This window comes from Lissotriton helveticus, chromosome 8, assembly GCF_964261635.1.
Source record: "Lissotriton helveticus chromosome 8, aLisHel1.1, whole genome shotgun sequence".
Lineage (NCBI taxonomy): Eukaryota > Metazoa > Chordata > Amphibia > Caudata > Salamandridae > Lissotriton > Lissotriton helveticus.
Window position 1 is genome coordinate 150459203 of NC_136069.1, and position 26876 is coordinate 150486078.

General features: G+C 47.4%; 1 protein-coding gene across 4 annotated transcripts in view; it reads right to left on the minus strand.

Annotated features, from left to right (window-relative positions):
• Positions 1 to 26876, minus strand: part of BCL9 (BCL9 transcription coactivator) — a 904233-nt gene that overhangs the window by 131871 nt on the left and 745486 nt on the right. For all 4 annotated transcript variants that reach the window (XM_078656778.1, XM_078656780.1, XM_078656777.1 and 1 more), the window contains one exon: positions 14670 to 14983. In XM_078656778.1, coding sequence (XP_078512904.1) covers positions 14670 to 14983 — 314 coding nt within the window. The remainder of the gene's footprint in view (positions 1 to 14669; positions 14984 to 26876) is intronic.

Here is a 26876-nt window from a genome sequence, read left to right on the forward strand (position 1 = left end):
GGCCCATAATTTTTTTTTTAGACTGGTCAGCCGTTTTTTGGGCCACATCTGGACCCAGGGGGGGTAGAAAAGCCCACTAGACACCAGGGATTTTAGTATATTTATAAAGGAAGCGACCCCTTGGGCAAGGGTCGCTTCCAGGGGGCATTATAAATATTGTAGACTATTCTGCCCCCCCCCCCCCCCCCGGGGGGCGGAGTGGCTGTTTTTTTTTTTTTTACAGTTTCTGGTCCCAGGGGGGGGGGGGGGGGATAGAAAAGCCCACTATACTCCAGGTTTTTGTTTTTTATAGGGAGCGACCCCTTGGCCAAGGGTTGCCTCCTTGGGCCCATTTGTTTTCAGTATGTTCTGCCGTGTCTTTATTTGGCCTCTCTGCCCTCTGTAGGGTTGCTTCCAGGGGGCCCACGTTTATAATGATTTATAATCTTCCCCCCTTGGGGACAGACACCCCATTTGTGACATACCCTGTGACATAGCCTGTTGTAATGTGTGTTGTTTTTTTTTCTCTTTAGATTGTTGCAGTGTGCGGTTCCGTTACTGGTGGTTCTGTTCTGCTGTTTCTGTAGTTGCATGTGTTTGGTAAGAGACCTTTTTTTTGTTCAATTGTAATGTAATTGTTTATTTTGCAAAGTGTGTAGTAATACGAGTATGTTTGGTTTCTGTTTGTTGTGATTGTAAAACATGTTTTGCATTTGTTTTTGATGTGTCCTTCTGTAGATGTAAGTTTTTTTTTCTTCTTTCTAGTGGGATATCGTTGCCTATTTGCTGTGTCTTTGCAGAGTAGGTGCTGGTGAGTGTAGTTGTGTCTTGTAAGTGAATTGTATATTTTTTCTAAATATAGTTTTTTGTGAAAAACTCTTACATTTTTTATCTTACTTTGCGCAGTGTTGGGGTTGTTGAGTTGTTTGTGCAGACTCCTTTATTTGTAAGGATAATGGCTAGCCGCCGGATTACTGCTCAGCAAGTTGTTGGAATGCTTTTTGATTCTTCCTCTGACCATGGTCCAGAGTCTGACTCTGATTCTGAGCCAGAGGTGGGAGGTGAAGATTCAGGTAGTGAGTTTTCTCTACACATGGCTTCATCTGATGATGAAGACACTTTGAGTGCTGATGAATCTACTTTTGGTGTGGATGATGTGCTTGTGGTTGGGAAGGACATTGCTGTGCCTGTGGTTGCAGAGGACATTGCTGTGCCAATAGTGCGGCAAGAGACATCTGGGCTGCAGCCTGGGGCTGCTAGACTTCCAGTTGGTGTAGTGAGACAAGAGGCAGCTGGGCGGCAGCCTGCGGCTGCAAGACTGGACGATGAAAGTTCTGACCTCTGGGTTGCACCAGGCATGGTGCAGCCAGCATTGCCTGAATTTACTGGTGTTCCAGGGTGAACACTGAAAACTTTTTGACTATTGATTATTTCAAGTTGTTTATGGATGATGTGTTTTTGGCAGAGATTGTAGAGCAGACTAATTTGTATGCTGAACATTTTTTGAGTGTGAACAGTGCCAGCCTTAAGCCCCACGCTAGAGCTACCCGGTGGACTCCCACAAATTTGGAGGAGATGAAAAAGTTTTTGGGTTTAACTTTTTTGATGGGCTTGCTTAGGAAACCATCAATGGCTTCATATTGGTCTACTAGTCCCTTGATGGCAACAGCTATATTTCCGGCAGTCATGAGTCGTGATAGGTATTTGCTTCTGCTGCCGATGATGCATTTTGTTGACAATAGTCTTGCTTTGCCACGAGATCACCCTGATTGTGACCGTCTTTTCAAGATTCGGCCTGTCATTGATCATTTGGTTGATCGATTTTCTGAGATCTTTTATCCTGAGAAAGAAATTGCAGTGGATGAGTCTTTGCTGTTGTTCAAATACCGCTTGGTATTTCGGCAATACATTCCTAGTAAGAGGGCACGCTATGGAATCAAACTGTATATGCTGTGTGACAGTGAGACTGGATATGTCTTTAATTTCAGGGTGTACACTGGTAAGGAATCCAGGATTAACCCCCCTGGTTGTCCGTCGACTTTTGGAGTGACTGAGAAAATTGTGTGGGAACTTGTTCGTGGATTGTTTAACAAAGGCCATCATTTGTATGTCGATAACTTCTACACTGGTGTGCGGTTGTTCAGGGAATTGGCCAAAGTGGACACTGTTGCTTGTGGCACAATCCGCTCAAACCGTAAAGGTTTCCCAAAAGAACTTGTCTGTCGAAAGCTTGCTCGGGGACAGTGCAGTGCATTGCGTTGTGAGTAGCTTCTAGCTGTGAAGTTTTCAGACAGGAGAGATATCTACATGTTGACTACAATACATGATGAAAGCACTGAACCGGTGACTGTTTGGGGTCAGGTTGCAGAAGTGCGCAAACCTGTGTGCATACTGCACTACAATAAGTACATGGGTGGTGTTGACAGAGTAGATCAGAGGTTGGAACCGTATGCTGCTCTTCGTAAGGCTTACATTTGGTACAAGAAGTTGGCTATCCATCTTTTCCACTTGGCAACCTTTAATGCTTTTGTTGTGTTCCAGAAATCTTGTCCCCAGTCAAAGATGACTTTTGTAAAGTTTCAGGAGTCTGTAATAGGCAGCCTTGTTTTAGTGGAACAGGCAAGTGTTCCTAGAGCTGGAGTGGTGGAGGATGTTGCCAGATTGAAAGATCGCCACTTTCCTGATACAATTCCTCCTACAGCCTCAAAAGACTTTCCCAGTCGGAGATGTAGAGTCTGTTGGCGAAGAGGTTTGCGGAAGGAGGTTCGCATGTACTGCCCCGACTGCCCTTCAAACCCCGGGCTGTGTGTACCTGCTTGTTTTAGATTGTACCACACGCAAAAGAATTTTTGGGAGTATCAATGAGTGGTAAAGTGAACTGGTTGGTCTTTATTCTGTAAAACTTATTGTTCAGTTTCAAAGTTTGTATTTGTGTAGTCTTTTTAGATTTAATTGTCGAGTTAGTAGATTTGTATCAATTTGCAATTTGTTTTTGTTTCTATTTTATTTTTTTTTTTAAAACTAAAGTATGATGTTGGTTTGCGTGTAGTGCCCCTTGTCTGACTGTGTGCATGGTTTGGCGCTTGGCTGCCGGTGTCTGTGGACTGGTGCTTGTCTGGCTGTGTCTGCGGACTGGTGCTTGACTGGCGGTGTGCGTGGTCTGGTGTTTGGTTGGCGGTGTGCGTGCTCTTGCGCTTGCCTGGTGTTGTGTTTGGATTTGTCTTTGGCTGGTGGTGTTCGTGGAGTGGTGCTTGGCTGGCGGTGTGTGTGGAGTTGCGCTTGGCTGGTGGTGTGTGTTGAGTGGCGCTTGGCTGGTCGTGTGTGTGGAGTGGCGCTTGGCTGGTGGTGTGCGTGGAGTGGTACTTGGCTGTCTGTGCATGCAGTGGTGCTTGGCTGGTGTGTTTGTGGAGTGGTGCTTGGCTGGTGTTGTGTTTGTGGAGTGGCGCTTGGCTGGTGGTGTGTGTGGAGGGGCGCTTGGCTGTTGGTGTGTGTGGAGTGGTGCTTTGCTGGATGGTGTGTGTGGAGGGGCGATTGGCTGGTGGTGTGCGTGGAGTGGTACTTGGCCGTCTGTGCACGGAGTGGTGCTTGGCTGGCGGTGTGTGTGGAGTGGTGCTTTGCTGGATGGTGTGTGTGGAGGGGCGATTGGCTGGTGGTGTGCGTGGAGTGGTACTTGGCTGTCTGTGCACGGAGTAGTGTTTGGCTTGCGGTGTGTGTGGAGTGGCGCTTGGCTTGCGGTGTGCGTGGAGTGATGCTTGGCTGGTGGTGTGTGTGGAGTGGTACTTGGCTGTCGGTGTGCGCTGAGTGGTGTTTGGCTGGCGGTGTGCATGGGCTGGTGCTTGGATGGTGGTGTGCGTGGAGTGCCGCTTGGCTGGCGGTGTGTGTGGAGTGGCGCTTGGCTGTATGGTGTGCGTGGAGTGGTACTTGGCTGTCTGTGCACGGAGTGGTGCTTGGCTGGTGTTGTGTTTGTGGAGTGGCGTTTGGCTGGTGGTGTGCGTGGAGTAATGCTTGGCTGGTGGTGTGTGTGGAGTGGTACTTGGCTGTCGGTGTGCGCTGAATGGTGTTTGGCTAGCGGTGTGCATGGTCTGGTGCTTGGATGGTGGTGTGGGTGGACTGGCGCTCGGCATGCGGTGTGAGAGTAGTTACTTTCTGTTGGTCACTACACACACTGCTAGTTGAGTGACACTCCACACAGTCCATCATTTTGTGTGGGCCCTTGAATGGCGCTGGTGTGAGTGTTGAAATGTGATGGGTCCGCGGCTGGCGGTGTGAATGTTTTGTATGTGTCACGCGTACGAAAGGTGTATGAATGGCCTGTAAAGAGGTTGGTGCCTTGACGTGGCTTTACAGCTCACGAGCTGTGAGTCAGTGGTTCAGTTTATCATACTTTCAATTATACGCAGTGTATTTCATTTTTGTGAAATTACTTGCGTATACAATTGTATGTACTGAATCATCACTCACCCTCGTGCCAAATCCAACCAGTATGTGTGTGTGCTTGCGGATTAGATGGGTGTGCAGTAATAATTGTTTTTTTTCTCTTTCTGCAGTAGGGTGTACCTTGTTTCTTATTGTGATTGTTGTTATGTGTTGCTTTTCCATTCGGATGGTGTCAATGGTCTGGATTGTATCAGGTATGAAAGGTGCGTGAATGGCCTGTAAAACGGTTGGTGCCTGTTAGAACCGGGAGTCTCTGGTTGGCAAAGGTAAGTACCTTGGCCCAAGTAGGGACCCCTAGTTCCGGTCAGGGCGACGGAATAACCCTCTGAGATAACCCCTGCTCACCCTCTAGGTAGCATGGCGCGAGCAGTCTAGGCTAAACTCGGAGACAATGTGGATAACATTTGCACTTAACACAACAGCAATTCCCAATCCACCACAAACTGAGACCACACAGGTAAGTATATATAAAATATAACTTTATCTAGTTTCAGCATGTAAATGAAGCAGTTGCATGATAATCACTTCTTTAGAACAGATAGCATTTCTAGTTTAAAGGTTGCACGTTAAACACTTCATTTAGAACAAGGTTGCACTTAATTCTTAGTAGGTCTTGTAAATAGGCAGTTCTTAGCATAAAAATAAGAATAGTCTCTAGTCTCTTAAATCAGCACTCAAAAATATGGCCACTGATTTATATGCAAATCACTCTCAAAACGAACCGTCAACACCAGGCCCACGTGTACTGATATTTATGGGCTTCAGGCGCTGTCAGACACTCCCTCGCGAGGCCCAGGGACTCTTTCTCGTCCCCGGGGCAGCCTCGCGTCTTCCTTGATCACAGGCGCACCACTGCGCACCAGCCGTGCAGACTGCACGCGTCCCCGCCCCGGCCGGTCCCCTTTCCTCTCCCGCCCGCTCTCGACAATCCAACGAGCGGCGGGGGAGGCGGTGAAGCTCACCTGATGGAGGGACGGCGGGCCAGGGGTGCGGGACGCTTCCAGGTCCCTCGCCGGGGTCGGACCTCTTCCCCGGTCCCGGCGGTGATTTTGGGGAATCCTGAGGCACCTCCTGCAGCTTCAGCGGAGGCAGCCAATCCGGTCGCGGCCCTCAGTCGAGCCCCTCTGAGCGCGAGGCCGCCAACGAATGGCAGCGCGGCCTCGCCGATGACGCTCCGCGGGCTCAGCCAATCACGGCACACCACACCTGATGACGCTGCGCCGCGCGGGCCAATCCCGTCGCGGCGTTAGTGAGGGGGCTCGGCTCCCTCAGCCAATGGGGTCGCGGCGGCTTCGTTCTTCGCCGCGGCCGCTCCTGGTCACGAACAGCAACTTCCAGGGGTGATCCTGGCCCCGGGCTGCGACGGTGATTTGGCGGCAAAGGGTTTTAAAGGGCGCTGGTCAGAACTAGACCCCCCTCTCGACCTTGCCACCACCTGGGAGCAGATTTCACGAGGGGAGGCTCCACAAGCCTCCAACCCTCACGATTAATGTGCCGATGAGCACACCGATCTCCTCCTCACGCTCCGCAGTCCAGCACCACGCGTCCCGGGTCCCAACAGCACGTTTTTGCAGCTGTTTCCTGGGATAGCTTTAGGAACCTTTAGCCCTGGGTTCCCAGCAGGAGGCCAGCTCTTCTCAGGCCCTTGGAGATTCAGTTGTAGACACAGCACACAGCAGAGTCTTGGCAGTTTCAAGTAGGCAGGGTCACAGCACACAGCAAAGCCCCTTTTCTTCTCCTCAGCTTCCAGGTAGACAGTAGAACAGGTCAGCCCTTAGAGCACACAGCAAGGCAGTCTTCCTTTAGTTCCCTAGCTGTCCTCCTTCCAGCAAAGGTTCCTTCTTGGTTGCAGAATTTCAGAATCTAATTCTCTGCAGACAGGGGTCCTTTCCTTATACCCCCCAATGTCTTTGAAGTTCTTTGTGCATGGAGGCCCTGGGTCCAGTCTAAACCAGTTCTGGGGGTTGCGGAGCACTGAGGTGTCTCTGGCTTTCTTCTTCCTGTCAGCTTCAGGGCCAGTGGGGTCAGTTGACCACCAGGAGAGAGCTAATGTGGGGGAGGTAGGCAGGCACAGCCCAGCACTTATCTGGCATTCCTTCCTCCCTCCTCCCAAGCAGGCAGATGTGCCCTTTCATCCCCGGGATGGCTCCGACCCTCTCCTCTGGGGCTCTGCAGCCCCTTCCTGTCACATCCAGACCAGGCAGACATTCCACAAACCCAGGCACACAGAAAGGTTTAGACAAGAGAACAGCCACTTTCTAAAAGGGCTATTCTCCAACCCAGGATTTAAAAACACCCTTCACTAAAAGATGTGTCATTAAATTCGGAGTCCAGGGATATCTTTCACTTATGTCCCATCTTGTTCCTATGGGGAGATAGGCTGGTATCACATGGGCCCAGCCCCCCTCCATGTTACTCTATGGAGCAAGATAGCCTTACAGCAGTGAGCACACAAAATGGCTGTAGCCCACTACCAGAGCATAGTACCTGCACTAGCACATGCTCTACCTTATCCCTACACTGCACTCTGCCCAGGGGGGTACCTTGAGCCTTCCATAGGGGTGACTGATGTGCACAGACAGGGAAGGATTAGGCCTAGCCCGTGGGGAACCTGGCCAGGCTGACATGGCAGTCACTGACTGCACACAGGCCCTGCGCTGGCAGGCCTGAGTCGCCTTTTTAAAGCTACTCATGTGGGTGGCGCAATCTGCGCTGCAGGCCCACTAGTAGCATTTGTCATCACCAGCCCTGGCACACACAGTGCCTTCTACTAGGGACTTCGTGGTGATACAAATATGCCAATTAGGTATACTCAATCAATATCACAATTTACAGAAGGAGCACTTACACTCTGACACTGATCAGCAGTGGCAGAGTGTCCAAAACATCTAAATCAGCAAAAACGAAATCCAGCACAGCATCAAAACACATGAGTCAGAGGCAAAAAGATGGGGGAAGAACCACGCCAAAAGGTGTCAGGTCTAACAGTGCCTTGTCGTGGCTTTACAGCTCACGAGTTGCAAGTCACTGGTTCAGTTTCTTATGCATTTATTTATTGACAGAGCATTTCATTTTTTTGAAATATCTTGTTAATAAAATGTTATGTACTGAACCATCACTCGCCCTCGTGCCAAATCCAACCTGTATGTGTGTGTCTTTGAGGAATAGATAGCCGTGCTTGAATGTTTGACTTTTGAGTAACTGTTAAGGTGTGGTATCATTTTACTCGGGAGAACAAGGGGAACGCTGGGTGGTAGGACATTTTAGCCGGCACGGCGATCCCACGCCAAAAAGTTTGGAAAAGTGCTATTTTTACCTAATTTTAAGGTTTGCAAGGAGTTCTGGGTAGGAAAACATTGGGGGACCCACGCATGCCATACCTCCCTGGACTCTCCCGGGTGTCTAGTTTTCAGAACTGTTTGGGTTTGCTACTTTCCAAAGAATACCACCCAGCCCCGGGCCAAAAACTCAGGTGCGGCCCCCCCCCCCCCCCAAAAATCAAAGTTATATTGCTTCAGGGTATTTTAAATTCACCACCGTACGATTTGGACCTTTTCCTGTTGCAGCCACTATGGCTACCCACGCAAGTGAGTTACCGTTTTTATCGGGAGACCTGGGGGAACGCTGGGTGGGAGGTAATTTGTGTGAGCCCAGACCAGAGATGCCACGCTTTCCCACACTAAAACGTGTGAAAAAATTGATTTTTTTTCTGCTAAAATTGAGGTTTGCAAGGGATTCTGGGTAAAAGAACGTTGGAGGATCCACGCAAGCCATACCTCCTTGGAAGCCCCCGGGTGTCTACTTTTCAGAAATGTGTGGGTTTGGTAGGTTTCCATAGATGGCTGTCTCGCACGGGGCCAGAAACCCAGGTAACCCCTCTTGCAAAAGCTGGTGAATTTGACAATGGTGACAATGTCAAGTCTGGGAACGCTGGGTGGGTTTGTTGATCCACGCAGATTCCAGAACTTTCCACTACAGAAATGTGAGGAAAATGTGTTTTTTTGTCAAATTTTTAGGTTTGCAAGGGACTCTGGGTAACAAAACCTGGGGGTAGGCAGACGGGTCACCCCATCCTGAATTCCCCTGGGTGTCTAGTTTTCAAAAATGTATAGGTGTGCTAGGTTTCCCTAGGTGCTGGCAGAGCTACGGCGCAAAAACAAAAGGTAGTCTTTTTGTCCAAAACCTGCTAGATTTCACTGGGAAATTGAGGTGCGACTGTAGGAGAGTAGGGTCTGCAATCCTATGATCACCCAGATTTTTGCTTTTTGCTTCACTGGTTTACGACTTTCCCTGGCTGTGGGCCTGCTAATCAGACCCACAGCCTAGCTGTTCTCTCTATTCCAAATTGTACCCAGGTACTGAATTGGCACTGGGCCCTCTCCAAGTCCCTGTACCCAGGGCAGAGGTGCACCCAGAAGTCTCCCAGGGGCTGCAGCATTTGTTATGCCACCCCTGGGCTGACTAACTAAAACAGACACAACTGGCTGCTTGACAGCTGGGGGCAAGGAGGTGTAATCACCCCTGCTCTAGATATAGTATACCTATATCTAAACTGAAAATGGGCACTCAGATCTCCTATCAGTCACTCCTATGGCAGGCCTTAACAATCCTGAAGGCAGAGTGCTTGGAATCGTGTGAGATGGTGCTCTGGCATGAGCTGAGCCTGTCTGCGGCTTTCGGGATCAATCCCTTAGCCGTTTCCATGATAGCGCCAGACAATATACTTTTAAGTGCCTTATAATCCTCGCGGTTATGGTAACTTTGGTCTGACATTATCTAAACATGTCGTGTAAGGTGTCTTACGCTTTGGAATACTACCCCCTCGCCAGTTCTGGCGACGGGGGTAGCATTCCACCCCTCTAGAGGGAGAAGACATGTTGGTAACCTGTAACCCCGGTTAAAGTTGAACATAGCCTCAGCTCCACAAGATGGATGCTGCCACCGAGACACAAGTCTGCCCTCCTGCTGCTGGGAGTCCTTCCAGCGCGGGAGGCTTGGACAAAGGGTTTCCTGTCAGGGGCGGTGCTAGCACCATCCCAGACAGGGTTATGTGTATCCCAGGTAGGCAGGGCTATAGAGGAAGGTGACTGCAAGTGGCACCCCGGTGCTCACTGTGCATATGCCAGCTCAAACCAGTTCTTGGGGCACACCAGCCCCTGAGCTGGGGAGAGACCGGACAAAGGAGAGGGGTGTAACCACCCCCCTCCTAGTCCCACCCATAGGGCAGGACTTAGTCGCGTGCCAGCCTCTTTTCTCAGGATAAAGGTAGGAGCAGGCCCCCTTCCAAACCAGATCTTTGAATCCTGAAACTACTTTCTACAAAAGGAACTCAAGACTTCTTCTCAAGATTTCTCCCTTGTGACTAAGGAGTAGTCACCCTGCAGCAGCAGGCACCAACTAAGTATCTTGCGGTTTGCTAAAACGTCCTTCCTCCGGAACCAGACTGACCAGCACGACGAGACCCGGACTCCCTGCCCTCTCTGACCTCAACCTGCCTCTACAGCACAGCTGAGAACCGTGGGTGCGACGAGACCAGAGGACCCGGCGACCATCAGAACCAGCACGACACTGAACCAGCACGACCACCGAGGGACCCTCGAGTGGGTGCACTGGGGTAAGAGAAGCCCCAACCCCAAGCAGCACGCGCACCAAAGTCCAGCCCCCCAGCATCCACCAGATCTGCGTGGGGCCCTTTTGCTTCTGTGTTGCTTGCCACGTTGTCCGGTCACTTGCCCGTTGGCTAGTGACCCTCCAGACGACGTCCTACGTTTGTTTCACCGCTGGTCTAGCTCCTCTGGACTGGCCCTTGTCTCCTCTTGAAGGGGGACTTCCTCGGACCCTCCTGGTCCACCCCAGACGCCATTTTGTGTTGCCACGTGGGCTTGCCTTAGCCAAGGCTTGTTGCCTCCTTCAACGGATCCAGCATCGCCAGCAGCAGACATCTGATGTGGGACAGCTCGCAGACCTCCAGCCTGGTCGACATCAGCGCCCTGGTCCGTGCAGCAGCAGAATCCAGTGTCACCTCTTCGCCTGGCTGAGTGACCTCGTCCGGTGCCATCCTGGTGCCCTCCTAATCACTGGCTAGTGATTCAGAACTTGGTCCCCTCTGCTTACAGGTACTCTTCTTCAACTGATCCAGCCCTTGGATCAGCCCGGAACATCTTCACTGGTCGCCTGCCAGCAACTCTTACTTCAGGCTCCTGGTTCGTCAACGAGGTTTCCCGACGACACTTGAACCCTATGCAGCCGCAGCCCCTCGGCTAGGTAAACCGAGTACCACGGTGCTCCAGCGTAGATCCACTCTCTAAGTGTCTAGATCCACTTTCGTTTTTGACCTACCTAGTCGGGTTCGCCCGAGAACACTAACTTTTGCATTTACTAGTATCCATAGACTTTGTCCCGCATTACGCGTGAGAGTTTCCACTCTGCACACGACGTCCCTAGGCCTCCTGCTTCTAATCCAAGGGTTCAGCATTGTAGGCCCAGCGTTTCTAAAGTCTCTTAGAGTAGTACTTACCTGCTAGCAATTTCGCATTCCACTTTTGTAGTATATGGTTTTTCGTGCCCCGCGGGCATTTGTGTAAATTGTGCGACTTTCAGTATTTCTTTAAGAGTTTTGTATTGTGCTTAGCTCCCTGACTCATAAAGAGTTCAGGGTAGTACTGTTATAAATAAATATACTTTTATTTTCATAACAACGTGTGTGGTGTCCTTTCACTTGGTGTTCAAGGGGTAAATGTGATGGTAAAACAGCTGGCTTAACACGCCCTCTAGAGTTTAGCCTAAAGACTGCTCTAGTCCATGCTACTAGGATAGCTGGTCTATCAGGTTGACTTACAACCAATCATCAATAAGGGTCGTTTGGACTGATACATAGTGATCACTAGAATAAAGAGCACTGCATATCAGGCCAACTTCTCACAGCGACCATGTTGCGTTTTGCGCTGTTTCATGTCGCAGCCACTATGCCTACCCACGCAAGTGAGGTACCATTTTTTTCGGGAGACCTGGGGGAACGCTAGGTGGGTGGAAATTTTTGATCCACGCAGATTCTAGAACTTTCCACCACATAAATGTGAGGAAAGTGTGTTTTTTCAAATTTTTAGGTTTGCAAGGGATTCTGGGTAACAAAACCTGGGGGTAGGCAGACGAGTCACCCCATCCTGAATTCCCCTGGGTGTCTAGTTTTCAAAAATGTATAGGTTTGCTAGGTTTCCCCAGGTGCTGGCAGAGCTACGGCGCAAAAACAAAAGGTAGTCTTTTTGTCCAAAACGTGCTAGATTTCACTAGGAAATTGAGGTGCGACCATGCTGCGTTTTGCGCTGTTTCATGCCGCAGCCACTATGCCTACCCACGCAAGTGAGGTACCATTTTTTTCGGGAGACCTGGGGGCATGCTGGGTGGGTATTTGTTGATCCACGCAGATTCCAGAACTTTCCACCACAGAAATGTGAGGGAAATGCGTTTTTTTTGTCAATTTCTTAGCTTTGCAAGGGATTCTGGGTAACAGAACCTGGTGGTAGGCAGTCGAGTCACCCCATCCTGAATTCCCCTGCGTGTCTACTTTTCAGAAATGTATAGGTTTGCTAGGTTTCCCTAGGTGCCGGCAGAGCTAGGGTGCAAAAACTACAGGTATGCACTTTGCCAAAAAAGGGTCAATTTGTAACTGCAAAATTTAGGTGTGACCACGTTGCATTTTGCGCCGTTTCCTGTCGCAGGCCCAAGGCCGACCCACACAGGTGAGGTACCGTTTTTATCGGGACACTTGGGGTAATTCAGATTTGTAAATCAACTGTTATTACCAATTGAGCTTTCATGCATTTCTCCCTTTCAATGAAAGACATTGTGTAAAAAAAATTTTTTGAAAAATGACCAATAATTCTCATGCTAGTATGAGTATTCCCAATTTTGAAAATGTGCAATTATATACTGTTTCTGAACTCTATAATTTGTACCCAATTCAGAAATACATAGGTGTCTTTCATACAGATTATTCCATGTATACATTTTCCAACACAAAGTGCTCTATACCCAGTAAATGAAAAAATACCATTGCAAGTTGCTGCTCAGTTTTTGGATCTGGGTTCGTCGGGTTCTTGGTGAAACTACAAGTCCTATATATCCCCACAACCAGGAAGTCTAACGGATGTAACGGTATATTGCTTTCCAAGAGCTGTCAAAATTAGAAAAAGTTATAGGTGAAAACGTTGAGACAAAAGGCTGTTTTTTTCAACAAATTTTCAATTATTCCAATATCTGTTAGTTTCTATAACGAAACCTTCATGGATTTAGACAAATGACCCCTTTCTGAATTCAGAATTTTGTCTTCTTTTCGAAAATGTAAAGCTTTCCAGGATCCATTATTGCTTTCAAACTCATTTCTACCATTAACTGGAAGGAGGTGAAAAGCTCTAAAAATAGCAAAAATAGGCTATGTCCCAGAAAAAAGCCAAAACTGAGTGAAAAATTTCGGTTCTCTGACAAATGACTGTCATTCCCTAAAAGCTGAGAAAATGGAGATTTCAGCCCCACAAACCATTTTTTGATAACATTTTCAGGGAAAAACCCAGAGGCTTTCATTTGCAGCCCGTTTTTCCCCATTTTTCTGAAAAAAACAAAAAAATCACTATATTTTGGTTAATTTCTGGGACCCCTCCAAGGGAATCCACAAACCCTGGGCGCCTTTAGAATCCACATGATGTTGGAAGAAAAGGACGCAAATTTGGCGTGGATGCCTTATGTGGTCAAAAAGTTACAAGGGCCTAAGCGCGCACTACTCCAAAACGCCAAAAAAAGCCTTAGCACAGGAGGGGGAAAGGCCTAGCAGCGAAGGGGTTAAGTTGGACTCTGTTTTTTGAATGTCAATTTTTAGTTCCTGTGCGATTCTAGTAGCTGTTTTCACTATGAGTACGAGCCAGTCCCTCGTACAATGCCAGGAAATGAGGGACCATTCTTTCTTGAATTGTGCATCTGTTTGAAAAATGAACGGTTCATTCTTCACTATTAACCCTTGGGGTGATATTTTATTCCTGAGGTACTCCGTCATAAGTAGTCCATGTAGGGCAGTTTTAATTTGTGTTCTCCTGAGGTTGTTTAGCTCGTCCCAGTCTCCCACACTGGGACCCGGGTCTGTGTTGCTAAGGCCCTCAAAGGGATTTACTGCAGCCAAGATTCGGTCAATTTCATCCCCGTCGAAGGTCAGGCCATGTTCATCTTCCATAGTGGTGGAAAGAGGTGTGTGTGCTATGTGTGTGTACAGAATGTTAGAGGGAAAAACTCCCCCAGCTGTGCGCTGTCCAGACAATGTAAATAACAAAGGGGGGGGGGGAGGGAGAGAGAGAGGTGGATTCCTTCTCCGTTGTAATATAAATAAACAACAAATCCGGTGGATTCTTGTTGTTTATTTATATTACAAGGGAGAAGGAATCACCTCTCTCTCTCCCTTCCCCCCTTTTTGTTACTTCCAACGAATACTAATTTAAACCATGCATCAGAGGAGATTATGTGACAAAACAACCACAATAAAACAATAGATAAACCACAACATAGTACAGGACCTTTTCCATTAGTTTATATTACCACATCCACCAATGCAAAAAAGAAAAAAAAAAAAAAAAAGGACAACAGAGGGGATGTTTACTTTTGAAACCCCCAGTCGACCACCTTGGCACACAATTACTACTGCCAAAAGAGCATAAAAACAATAGTATTGCCTGATTCCCACAGCTGTGTCTGGACTTTCCTTAGCCAAAAGTAACTATTTAAGTATGTAGAACTGTGATGCAAAACACCAAATCTTTAGCATGGAAGTAATCCTGTTTTTCATACGATTAAGGGCTTGGAAAGAAACACTAGCTATTAAAATAATACCATCTTACTTTGCCTTATTTCATGATCAATCTTAAAAATAATAAAAGGTACATTTGGAAAACCCATCAAATTTAAAAAGAAAGTTTTTCAGGCAACGGAGGAAGATATGCTGATAATACATATGCATATTTATATTTGTATAAGCATCAATACCAATTTACCTTCCTGCAGTTTTCAGTTGTTCATACAGCTTTAAAAAATAGATTGAAATTGGGTGACAGAGTTGATCCTGTAATCCTGGTGTACAGAGATACCCTAGGTGTTACCGGATTTTAAAGACCACAACTTGTCAAAAGTAGAGTTTACTTTTAAATGGATACTTCTGTAGGCGCGTTTGTACCAATATGGCGGTTGTAACATGAAAATCAATCTAAGGAACACACCTTTGATTTCAGAATCCGTGTTGGGAGTGCCTGCATCTCTCTGATCGAAAGAATCTGAAGATATGCTTCTTTCCCTTTTGCCCTTCCCTTTCATCCCGTTGCCAGAACCATTTTTCAGTCCCATGTTTGCAGCTGGGGCCTGCAGTGACTTGGGGGTGTGGTTTCCACTCTTTCCGTCACAAGGCGAGGGCTGCGACTGCATAGCGGAAGCCCCCTGCTTCCCTTGGCTGGAGAATTTGGGATCCAGTTGCGGGTTACCAGACGGGGACATCACTGTAGGGGGACGCACCATCACCTCCTGCTTTTGTACTGGGCTGTAAAATAAAATGAAAGTCAATCAGGATTACAATTTCATCCAAATTATTCGGAGTAAACAGTTCCCATAGTAAACAATCAAAGCTTTTCCCCTTTGTATATTAAAATACATTTGTAAGAAGCTGTCCGTTCAAACCTAGATCACATTTTTCTCATACAATAGAAAAGCCAAGACAATAAAAATACATGCTTTTTAAGTAGACATTGAAATAAGCTGTTTCCATGGCAACAGCAGTCAGACACTCTTAGCAAAGAAACCAAGCAGTGCACCGTGCAGGAATTGATATTCAGCCAAGGATATTCCAGCTCGCTATTCAAGAAGTCGGACACGATTCAATAGCAGGTTGAAGCAGAGACTGCTCAGCTTCTACAATATAATCTAGACAATCAACCAACTGTCCTTGGACAACAGTAATGACATCCACATTATATTAAACATTTTTTTATACAGCACTTCCCACCAACCACCATCCATTACTTTAGCCGTTTGTGTGTTTCTTTGGGGATATTTACGACTGCGTTTGTGGGTTTCCCATTGAGGGTGGTCTGGGGTACATTGTGGACAGATTATGCACAATGTATAGTATGTGTTGTATTGGATGTTGGGTTTTCCCTACGGTTAATAGCCGAAAGCTATGTGGTGGTGAGATTTTGGGGTGTCATCACTGAGACGTGCTGGCTAAACTTCATATCATGAAGGGGTTTTTAGGGCAGTCTCTGCAGGGTACATCGCAGATGTGTCATTCGATCTCCCTGCTGTCTTGGTAGACCTTTTTAACGAGTCTTCTTCAATGGAGCACAGACTAGTAAACCTCATAAATAAACATGTGGCTTCAACTCTACCTTCCATCCCAGGTACCTTTCAATATGTGCGGTCACAAAGCACACAAAGTAGGATGGAGAAGGAATACAAAAACACTGATTATGGGGGATGACATATCCAGAAGTAACTGCCTTTATGAAAGCACAGTAAATGTTAGGCATGATTACTGCTCAAAGCAATGGTTCGCATTTGAATGATCAAAGATGATAAAGGGCTGAGTCAGGATGGCAGAATTCACACCTTCAGACTGCACACATCTTAGTAAAAAGTAAAACAAGCTCTTGTAGCTTGTAGGATAACCCAATCTTCAATGGCCAAAGATTTTCCAATGAGCAGATATAAATTGCACAGAATACGCTGTAAGAAAACAGAGTCAATCAGAATTAAAATGTGGTTACAAAAGGACTGCACATTTTCCTGTGCTATTGTAGCGATGTGCAAAGACTGACATTTTACTTAGTACAGCAAGATGGATTGCAGGATTAGGAAGTTAAAAAAAATCTATCCCTTCACGATGTCCAGGTTAGATTAGGGTATGTATTGCCATTTGGAGTACAGACCTCCATCCATAATGCTTCCTTGTTCCAAATTGAATGAATGAATATGTGCAGAGTAAATAATACAATAATGCTCCGCAGTGCCTTTAGGAATAATAAAATCCAGTTTGGCAATCCGAGGTAACAGGACAAGCAAGGTGCACCTGGATGTCCTGGTAGGCTCTAAAATTGCAGGTTTTAGTATTCCACTCATAATTACCAATTTTGGAAAGTGCCTGAACAAGCGTTGGCAACGTCGATAGGTCTGGGTTTTATCTGCTAATGCATACAGGGTCCCAGGAGGAGCAGAGAGCTGCAAAGTCCATCATATAGTTTAACGCAAGCATTCGACTGGAAGCAGAAGGATACACAAGCCGCAAAAGCATCAGGGTGAGATTAATATGAACCCAAAGACCCATTTATCTTTTTCACAACAGGTCAGACTGGCTCCTGCGCTTTCAAAAAACAGACCTAAAAAGAGCACTATCCCATCTTCTTTTAGGCATAACCTTTATATGTAATAAGTTGCACAATAAAAAAAACGTATAATACACTCTGTATCTCCTGCAGCTACCATGATACCCCTCTCTATCTATGTGCAGCATTGTAGGAATCAGCGCTAAAGACCAGCAATTTCCTGGGTGCGTGCTTCCCTGTGTAGCAGATTATTGTGCTTTGCTACCACAGATTGTCTTTGATGTTCTGTGTAGGCCCAACTCGGGTCCTCCCTCCCATTTTTAGGTCTCGCCTAGCGAACGTAGCGCATGGGCTGCTTCGCCTTGGCAAGCCTATTGTCGGTTTGGTGCACGAAGGGAGACAAACGATGTGCGCGCACGGACAGGAGATGTGCGCGCACGGACAGGTGATGTGCACGCGCATGGCGTCTCCTCTCTGCCTCACACGCTCCCACCGCGAGCTTGTTTTCAAAGGCTTTCGACCACGTAGAGGACCTAGATTGTGGACCCTAGCTTTTCTCCCGGCTTTAATGCAATACTCACATAGGTGTCTTATATTTCGTAACACTTTATTTCTGTTACTTCCTTGATCGTTTTTGTTACAAATGCACATAACAAAATACATTTCAACTCTGAAAATTACCATTTTACTATACCATGTTCAAACAAAATATTAATTCCGCTGAAAACGACACTTTGTTTTCCATTCTACAACTGGAACGAATAAATCATCCTGATCGGCCATATACTAATACAATACCACAGCGCCCTCTACTGTTCTTTAACTGAAGTATCCAACAAAGAGTTCAGGTGTAATAAGAAGAAGTGCCACTTGTTAGGCATGTGTTAAATTGTTGAAACGAGCACTTTTGAGCAGGCAATGAGTATAGAAAGCGAAATAAGAGTGCATTATACAGTTTGCAGTTGCGTGCGGGTTCGGGAGCATAGGATTACGGGCTCTGTCCTTGGCATGTAAAAGGTTCGGAACTGATGGTATTTACCGGCGAACCCTTGAAATAAGCCCGGCCAGTCAGTGTTGACACAGCTTTAAGTATCTGCGCTATTGTTTGTCAATATTTTTGAAGGAGCTGATACAGCCTCATTAAATTATCTGATTAATGTGATGTTACAATGCTTTTGAAACACGCTTAAACTGTATATATATAAATATTTTTAAGATGCAACAAAATATATTTATAATAAAACTGTAATGTTGTGCTTAAAAACGACAGGTAACCCACCGTCCGGGAGAGTTATTGATAGATATTAAGGTTTTTCAGCACATCGTCTTAAGTATGCAACATCCTGTGAAGTCACAATACGCACCTCCATGATACTGGACAGTGGACACTTTCACCAAAACTTGATATACGTTCCTTCTTGCTTCTCACTTGGCGCTTCTACCTGGTACTTTTCACTCAGGGGTGTATCGAGAGGAACAGGCGATATATAGGGTTTGTCCTTTCACCTCCTCCTCTTTCTTTAGTTTTCCCTTGTGGCTGGACCACCTCTCTCCCACCTACAAATCTCTGTTTCCTACCACTATTCACACGAGCCCTATTGGCTGTTGACTGATCTCTTGCATTTTAAGTCAAATAATGAAACTCTGTCACAGTTGCACTTGTATTTCGTGTAATAAAGACCACCATTTCGCTTTAAACATGGAAGTACCCTGTCTTCCAGTTCCTAAATTGTGGATGGTCTGGATGTTCGTACAGGAGTGCGTTGGTGTGGTTGTGCCTGCTCTGTTTACCTGTGCGTGCATGCTTGTGCATCGTTCGTTGCTTCTACACCAGCAGATGGTATTAATTTTGTGCATTACCCTGAACTCATTGATTGCTATTAAAGGATATACCATTTGCATACTGAGCTTATTAAATGTAACAGCTTTTAATAAGTCAGATATGCTATTATTTGTCATGAAAAATGAAAACAGACGCTTGCTCGCCACAGTGCAGTATTTACAACTGACCACTGTCAAATATCACCAGCTGCCACTGCACTCAGCAACTCTGAGAAAAATATTGTGGGTTTCTTTCCTAATACTATCACTTTACTGTGGATATAAACTGCACTAGGGAATACTATAATCAGGGCCACTGGAATTATGTGGCATGGTTGGACCATTTTATGTGACAGGGGAGACAAAATGATGTGGCATGTAATGGCACAATATGTGGCACATTGTGTAATAGTATTGCTTCTTTATTGGATTGTTTGGCAAATGTTTCAAATCTATACTTATGCAGAAAACATTGCGGCCGCAGAGCTGCATAATTCCAGTGGGCCTGCCTATTATTCTGCATGGATCTGAGAGTGCTTCTTCATACTCTAATGAATCTTTTCTGTTGTATATTCTCATACACTTGTGATGGCCTATTCTATACATTTTGGGAACTTGGATTACAAGACAGGCTTTTGCCTTTTTCTGATCACGAATTCCCAAGAAGATTCTCTGTTATGGCACAATTTAAAAGAAGGGCATGGAATTATTTGTGACCTGGGATCAAGACAGATCATAATCAGGCTAGATTGTGAATCTGCAATGACCACGCGACAAAACAAGCATTTGCAATGCAATAGGTCTCGCATTTGGGAGTTCATTGGCACTGTAAATGACAATGCCTTTTATTTAGGTTTAAACAACCAACACGTAAATAAAGGGGATTGTCATTTACAATGGATTTAGCTCAAACTTTGGCAAATGCTTGTCTTTCTCTCCTACCCCGCATGTCCTACCTCCCCATTGACCACCAGCTCTATAGTACTCCACATTTGGACAGCTAAGAAAATACATTACTGAAGCAAGGCATCAATCAACAAGAACTATAATACCAATGGAGCAACTTTAAAAATGCCACTGTAAGTGTATGACACTCGTCTGGCCAAATGTTAGTGTGTGCTGGACTCCTGATAAATAACTTGTATCACCTAACTCTGGTTTACTTTTGTACCCTTGCTAGCAAATTATTTAAAAAAACAAAATGTACTTGGAAAAACTAGAAGCTGCACCATTAAAAGGCTTTATAGAGAAGACCATTTGTTAATAATTGCACATTTCTATTGCTACTTATGGATGGCATCACTAGAATTACAAGAATTCCATAGCACAACAGGCAGAATTCTGGCTATAATAATACATTCACACCATTTTTAAAAGTATTAGCAGTCTTTAATAGGAAACAAAACAGATTTAATGACTAGCAGTTTCGAAGTATTAACAAACAGTGTTTCTAATAATGCATAAAACGCCTGTGACTCAGGTCGAAAGCGTTGCAATTCCTATATAAGAAAAGGGATAGCCTATTTTTCCTGTTTAAAGTACAGATGACAACCAGGAAGGCCTCAGCATGACTGAGTATTCGTAATGTAACCAACAATGGCCAGGTAAACATGTACCCAGGTCCGTTCCACAATTTATGAAACAGCCTACGTGTCATCTAGCACTAACTCGATTGCCAGAATCAAAGCGATTTTGACTTACATATATCTTGAAAAGAATGGGACAAAGAAACCATCTGCGTGAAAGAGAATACAACTCCGGCAAAAGAAAAAAAAAACCTGGAGGCTAAAGAGAAGATTACCCCCCCAGGTGCCTTATGTCCTCGTCCCATTCATGTACAAAGTGGAGATAACCATCTCCTGACAGAAAAAAAGACCAGAGGAATGCTGGGACCCTAATACTGCCCCTCCCACCGGGAGTACATAAGCAGTACTTACCCAGCATCCCGCCTGTTCTTTTTTTCTGTCTGTTGACAGAATGGACTTGGATGTGCTGGTGCTGCTCCTGCTGGGCTGGAGTTGGGGTGCTTTTCTTCAACCCCGCCCGGCTGCCAGGCTGTGCGGGCGCAGGGTTTCCTGGACTGTCTCTCGGCCTGCCGGGCTTGTTGGGAGTCACTCTCTGTTCCGGCTGGGGGGTGTGCTCCTGTTTCCACCCGGTTTGCGGGTGCGTCTTCCCGAGCCTGACCGGGTGGGACGTGCCTCGCTTGCGATGTTACTCGTTTCTCCTGGATTCCTGCTGGCAGTTGAGGGAGGGGAGTGGGAAGGTGAGAGGAAGAAAGGGGAGGGGGGAGGAGGTGTTTGGGGGTGGGGGGAGGGGGGTTGGCACTGGTGTTGGCCCCTTGGCGGCTTTTTCATAATTCTACCCCTGACGCTTGTTCTACCGCGCCTGGATAGCACTCTTCGTCCGGAGCGCGTGACTTTTTACTTGGTTCAGGAGACTGTGGGAGCTGCAGTCTGCTCCTCTGCCACAACAATGATGAATGTGTGTTTGTAGGGAGGGCACGTCTTCCTCTCCTTTCCTGGATTCAGCTTCTCTCTATGTGATGCTGCCGTTACCCTACAGATGGCCTGTTTCTGGTGACTAGCGAGTGATTGCAGGTTTCCCTTCGACTTTCTTTGCCCAGTCCACTTGGATGGACCCATTAGGCTGTTCACAGGTTCGGACCCTGCGAACCTTCGTGGATCGTGCTCTGCCTGCCGCTATGTTTTCGGGGCAGTCATGATCAGTTGCGAGGTCATGCTGGTTGTTGCCGCTGCGTGTTTTTAATTGCGGCAGGGATGGCATCCTGGCGACCCTATGGGCGCCGCGCTTGGTGCTGCTGGCTGCTCCTTCAGGTACTCCTAGGGCGCACGCTCCTAATGGCAGAAGTTGGGGATGGAGGTCCTGCGTTCTGTTTCTGGGATCCAGGCACGTGCTGCTGGTGGTGGTGGGGGATCTTTCCTGGCCTCCCTGCGGTTTTTACTCAACAAATGAAAATTGTACGGTCGCTGGTTCTGGTCCCGGCAGGAGTAGCTGGGCCCTTCATCATGCTTTGCCTCTCCTCCTGCGGGCGGCTGCCTCTCGGGTGGCACACGCTCATCGTTTTAGCCTTGACGGTCTCGGTCATGCCTGCTGTAATTTTGGGCTCTTCTAGCGCCGGACCCCTTTTTCTGTTGCTGGGGTCTTGCCTTGGTGTTGCAGGCATCGCTGCTGTGGCTGTCTTTTCCTTTACGGGGTCTGGCTTGCGCCCCCCTCCCTGCACTTGCTGTGCGCTACCCGTTTCCTGCCCGATGGCACTCCGTCCCTGCGTGGTTGTGCCTTTGGTTCGGGGCTGGTATGGGCGATGCCGTGATGAGGGCGTCGGTTAGGTTCCTCGTGGTCCCCCGAGTCCGTCTCACTTTTTTCCCAGCCTGGTTCTCTTCACCGGTGCTGGGTGCCTGGTGGTGTGTTTTGTCTGGCCCTTGTGTCTCCCCTTTGCTGTGCGGTGCGTCCGGGTGCCGACCCTGCCACACCTGCCTCTCTGGCTGTTCTCTCTTGTTTTGCCAGCCCTAGAGGGTGTTTTGGGGTGTATGACTGTTGTCCTTTCTTTCTGCCTCCCTTTTGGCGCGGTGGCCGCGGCTCTGATGTCTTCCGGTTGTTCTTCAGCTGCCCTCTCGCTGGTGCTTGCCCTCTTCTGGGCTTTTGGTCCTGCCGGGGTCTGCCCTCTTTCTGTCCTGCCTGCTTCTCGATGTGTTCATGGTAAAGGTTCTGTGCGGGGGGAGTGGGGGGGTGCGGGGGTCCTGGTCTTGTCTGGTCACCTTCCTGGGTGCCGGGCTGGGCTCCTGTGGATTTTCTGGCGCCTGTTGGTCGCTTTCTTCGGCCCTGCATCCTTGCCTTTGCTCTCTCTGGTTGGCCTGGTTGTTCGTCCCGCTGGTGTCGGGCCCTGTCCTGGTGTGTACTTCTGGGCCTGCTCCTGCTGACGGTTCTCTTCTAGGGCTTGCTTCTCCTGTGGTTGGGTGTCCGTGTCTCTACCTGGGCCTGGTGTGTCTGTTCTGAGCAGTTGCGGGGTTGCCTCCTGTTGCTCCTGGCCTGCCGGCTTCCTGCTGGTGTGGCGTGGCTTCTGGCGGAGCCCACTTTGGTTTCCTGGCTGTGCGGTCTCTTCTCTGCCGGCTGTGGGGTGTGTTTTGCCAGGCATTCCCAGTTGTTTCCTGGTTCCGGTGTCCTGGCTCGCTCCTGTCTCCGTTTGCTTCTGCGAGCTCTGCTCAGAGTGTGGGTGTTTGCCCCTCCTTCTCTTGTTGGGGTGAGGTTCTGTGTTGTTCGTCTTGGCCTCTGTGGCATCCTCCCTCATGGCTGCGGGTAGTCCGGGGTCCGCTGCTGGTTGGCCCTCTGGCTTCTCTGCTTTCTCCGGGTTCTGCTTGGAGGTTTTCTCTGGTTGTTTCTTCCAGCTTTCTGTGTGGTCAGGCGGTGGTGTGCTGGAGGTCTCTGGTGGCCTTCCTGCCCTGTCTTCGGCCTTTGTGCTGCCTAGGCTCCTTCCGGGGGCTGGTTGGGCCGGCGTGGGCGGGTTGCTTGGCTCCAGTCCTGGCTTCTTGGTTCCTTTGCGTTTGTTGCCCTGTTTCTTGGCTGTTTTCTTGGCTCCTCTCCGGCATTGGCTGGAGTCTGGCCTGGTGGGTTTCTGGCCTGTGGGCTGTGCGCCATGGGGCCTTTTCCGCTGCTCCTGCCCTTGCTGCGGGCTTGGCCGGGGTGTTGGGTACCTGGGAGTTCCTCCTCTGTGCTGGCGCGTTTATTTCTGCCCTCTGTGATTCTGGGGTTTCTTGCCTGGATGTTTCCTGGTTTGGGGGCTGCCGGGGGTTCACGTTGCCCTGGGCTTGCGCCCGGCCTTGTTTTCCCTCCCTCTGGGGTTGTGGGTTTTTGGGGTTGTGGACGGTGGCTCTGTCCTCACCCTCGCTGTGTCGGTTCGGTTCCGGCTTGTTGGTTTCCGGTTTTTGTTGACCTCTGTTTGGTCCGCGGCTGGTTCTTTCTGGGGGCTTCTCTGGCCTGTGATCTTTTGGGTTGGCATCCTTTGCCCCTGCTGGTCTGGGTTTGGTGGCTGTCCTGGTTCGGCTGGCCCCCTTCCCCGTGGGGCTTTTGGCCTCCTTCAATGTCCTTTTCGGCCGGGCCTCTGGGTTGGGTGCATGGTGGTGGTGGTTGTCGCTTGGTGGTCCTGGTGGTGCCGGTGTTTCTTTCCTGGTTCCTAGGCCTCCTCTGTGGGGTTGGGTTGGATTCCTCCTCTGTCCTCTCTGGGGACCGGGTAGTTTGGCTTGGGTGGTTGGGCCTGTTTGTGGCCTGTGCTTCCCTCCTTCCTTGTTGGTGTGGGTGTTTGTGCCTGCGCCCTGTTGGCCGGTCTTGGCTTCTTTCTATGGGCTTCTTCGGGGTGGTCAGGTCTGCTCGGTGTCTCTGCGGCTGCTGTGTGCCTTCCTGGTGGTTCTGGGCTGAGCTGCCTTGTCTGGTGGGTCCCTTGGCAGTGTCCTTTGGGTCTTTGCCCTGGTTGCCCTGTCTCAGGTTTGTCGGGTTTTTGGGCCTCCTTGTTGTGGCTCTGGCATTCAGTTTTTTTTCTTGGTTGTCTACGGTCCGTGTTTGGTCCCTGCGGTTTTGCTCTGGGTTGCGGTCCGGTTGCTTCCTGCAGTCCCCCCTTACCTCCTTCTCGGTGCTCCCTTGGGTTGCTGCATTTGTTGTGGTTTCCTGGGTGCGTTTGTGGGTTCGGAAGGCCGGTTTTCTGCTTTGGTATGCTCCACTTTGTACATGAATGGGACGAGGACATAAGGGACCTGGGGTAATGCTCTATTACTTACCGGTAATCTTCATTACTACGGGTCCCGTTGTCCCCGTCCCATTCATACAAGCATCCCTCCCGCCCGGGCGGCCGGCCTTCTTTTTTGGGCTTGGTGGCTTGGTTGTACAGGCGGGATGCTGGGTAAGTACTGTTTATGTACTCCCGGTGGAAGGGGCAGTATTAGGGTCCCAGCATTCCTCTTGTCTTTTTTTCTGTCGGGAGATGGTTATCTCCACTTTGTACATGAATGGGATGAAGACAATGGGACTCGGAGTAATGAAGATTACCGGTAAGTAAGTAAGTAATAGAGCATTCTCAAACAATACCTCAAATAACTGAAAACGCCCAGGACCCAAGCACCTGGGCAGAGAGAACATACATTTTCTGAATCTGCATTTTTATTGGATGTGGATGCGACACAATCATACAATAATGCGTCTCTACCGAAAAGTGTTGGGTAGAGATTAAAGGACAAATAAATTATCTCTGTGATGCACACCTAACTAAAATATCAGACAACCCAGTTGTCTGCTTTCCATAATTAAATCAAAGACGACTGCTTCCCGTTTGTATAGTTAGTTAGGTGTCAATTTTTCTTGGACTGGCTCTGCCATTTGATAACTCACTACTGTGGCCGAAGTCCATAATGAAACACGTTTCTATGTACACACAGATGAGCCACAGGAAGAACGGCGTTGGGTAAATAAACAGGACCAGAAGACCCTAGCACTGTTATCAAGGACAAATAGAAATGACACGACGGGGACATGTTCTGTAAGGGAAACACTAGCACAAGGGAGACCGAGTGCTCCAGTAAAAAAAAAATATGCAGATGAAGACCACTGGAAAATGCTTTGGAGCTGCTTAACACAGATCACCTAAGAGGCAGAAATGATTTAGACTGGCTGAGACTATGGATGAAAAGGAAACATGCAAATAAATACATGCAAACTTCCTTGGAGCAAAGGGTGTGCAGCATGTTATATTTATCTCAGTTGGTGTGCCAACGTACCCTTTTTTATGTTCCAATATACAAATACTTCTTTGTCATCTTGTTTTGTTTGGTCATGTTTTTTTGCAAAACTGTATTGCTTGGGTAACTGCTGGACCCTCAATTAATCCGAAGGAAAAGAAACACATAAAAAAAACAATTGCAGTTAAAGAAAACATTTTAGTCAAAGAAACATTGCCCACTTGAGCGAAGTACGCTGCGGGTAGGTGAGTCCTTTGTTAAAGGGCTGACTGAAAGGCCCTATAAGTATATTATGCTTATGCTTTTTATAAAATCAAAAGGTCTTAGCTAACGGACATATGAAGCTTCCAGATTCAAATCTCTATTTTTGATTCAGTGGAACATCACTCAAAAACACTGCCATTGCAGCCTTTCATCTGTGAATGTGCAAAACCCCGTGTTAAAGGAAATTGTGGGCTTGTAGCCTTGAGAATGCAACATCTCAAAATGTCCATCTATTAATAGTACCTGCTTATGTGGATCTTTTAAGGAGTGGTCCAGTTGAGCTATGAGACCTAGCCTAGTGAAAAGAATTGCACTGAAACCAATAGGTTTACAATAATCCAGCTGGATCACTGCCAAGAACAGTCACAAACAGGACAAAGCAAGTTAACTTCTTATATCATTTATAAAACCCGAGGAGGAAAATAAATCTCAGATGTTTTAATGAACTTCCTGTGACTGTTGGTTTGAAAAGTTTTATTTCAAAGAGTTCATTTAATAATAATGGACCAAACAAAAACAGGACTCCTCAAAATGGTGCGATTTAAAAAAATAAACCAAATGCAACAGTGGTCCAAATATGGACAACAGAGGTTTGCCTCACTTGTTTTAATTTCCAACTTACTTCCAGGCTCCAACAAATATTGGCAAACCCAGTAGGTCTCAATATGCCAATGTACTGTGGCTGCTATTGTTAGCTTTGCCAACGCTTAGAAGCTTTCACAATGCAACAACATTGACAAAGCCATTAGTGGCTGACCGTCCATGCAAAAATTTGACATAACATTGTTTTCTATACTTCCAAGATGGCTATCACATTGTGTGACAAAGTAGGAGAATAACTCCACACAGTCTTAAAGTACGGAAAAGGAAAACCTTAATTGTCTGTTACTTTTACAGAATACAGCAGATTCACATACTTAGCACACTCATGCTGCCATCTAGTTTTAAGCACAGACGTTTCAAGTGTATTTGTATGAAGTAGAGGTTCCAAAGCGACCAGTGATCCTTCTCCGAAACTCACAATGCACTATGTTCTATACTTTCAAGCTGGCCACCACTTTACGTCATGCAACGTGATGTGACATGCCTCACCACATTGAGCCCATCAACATGCCCCCATCTTGAGAGTGTTTTAAAACAACGTGTCCTACATTTTATAGACACAGCCTACATGCGTCAAGGTGCATGATTAAACATAGGTGGTAAGCCACTAGAAAAATTATTTATTTTCTCTGCTTTTAGCAAGAGCAGTCAGCGTTACTAGGTTTGTTAATGCCGGCTTATTATAAAA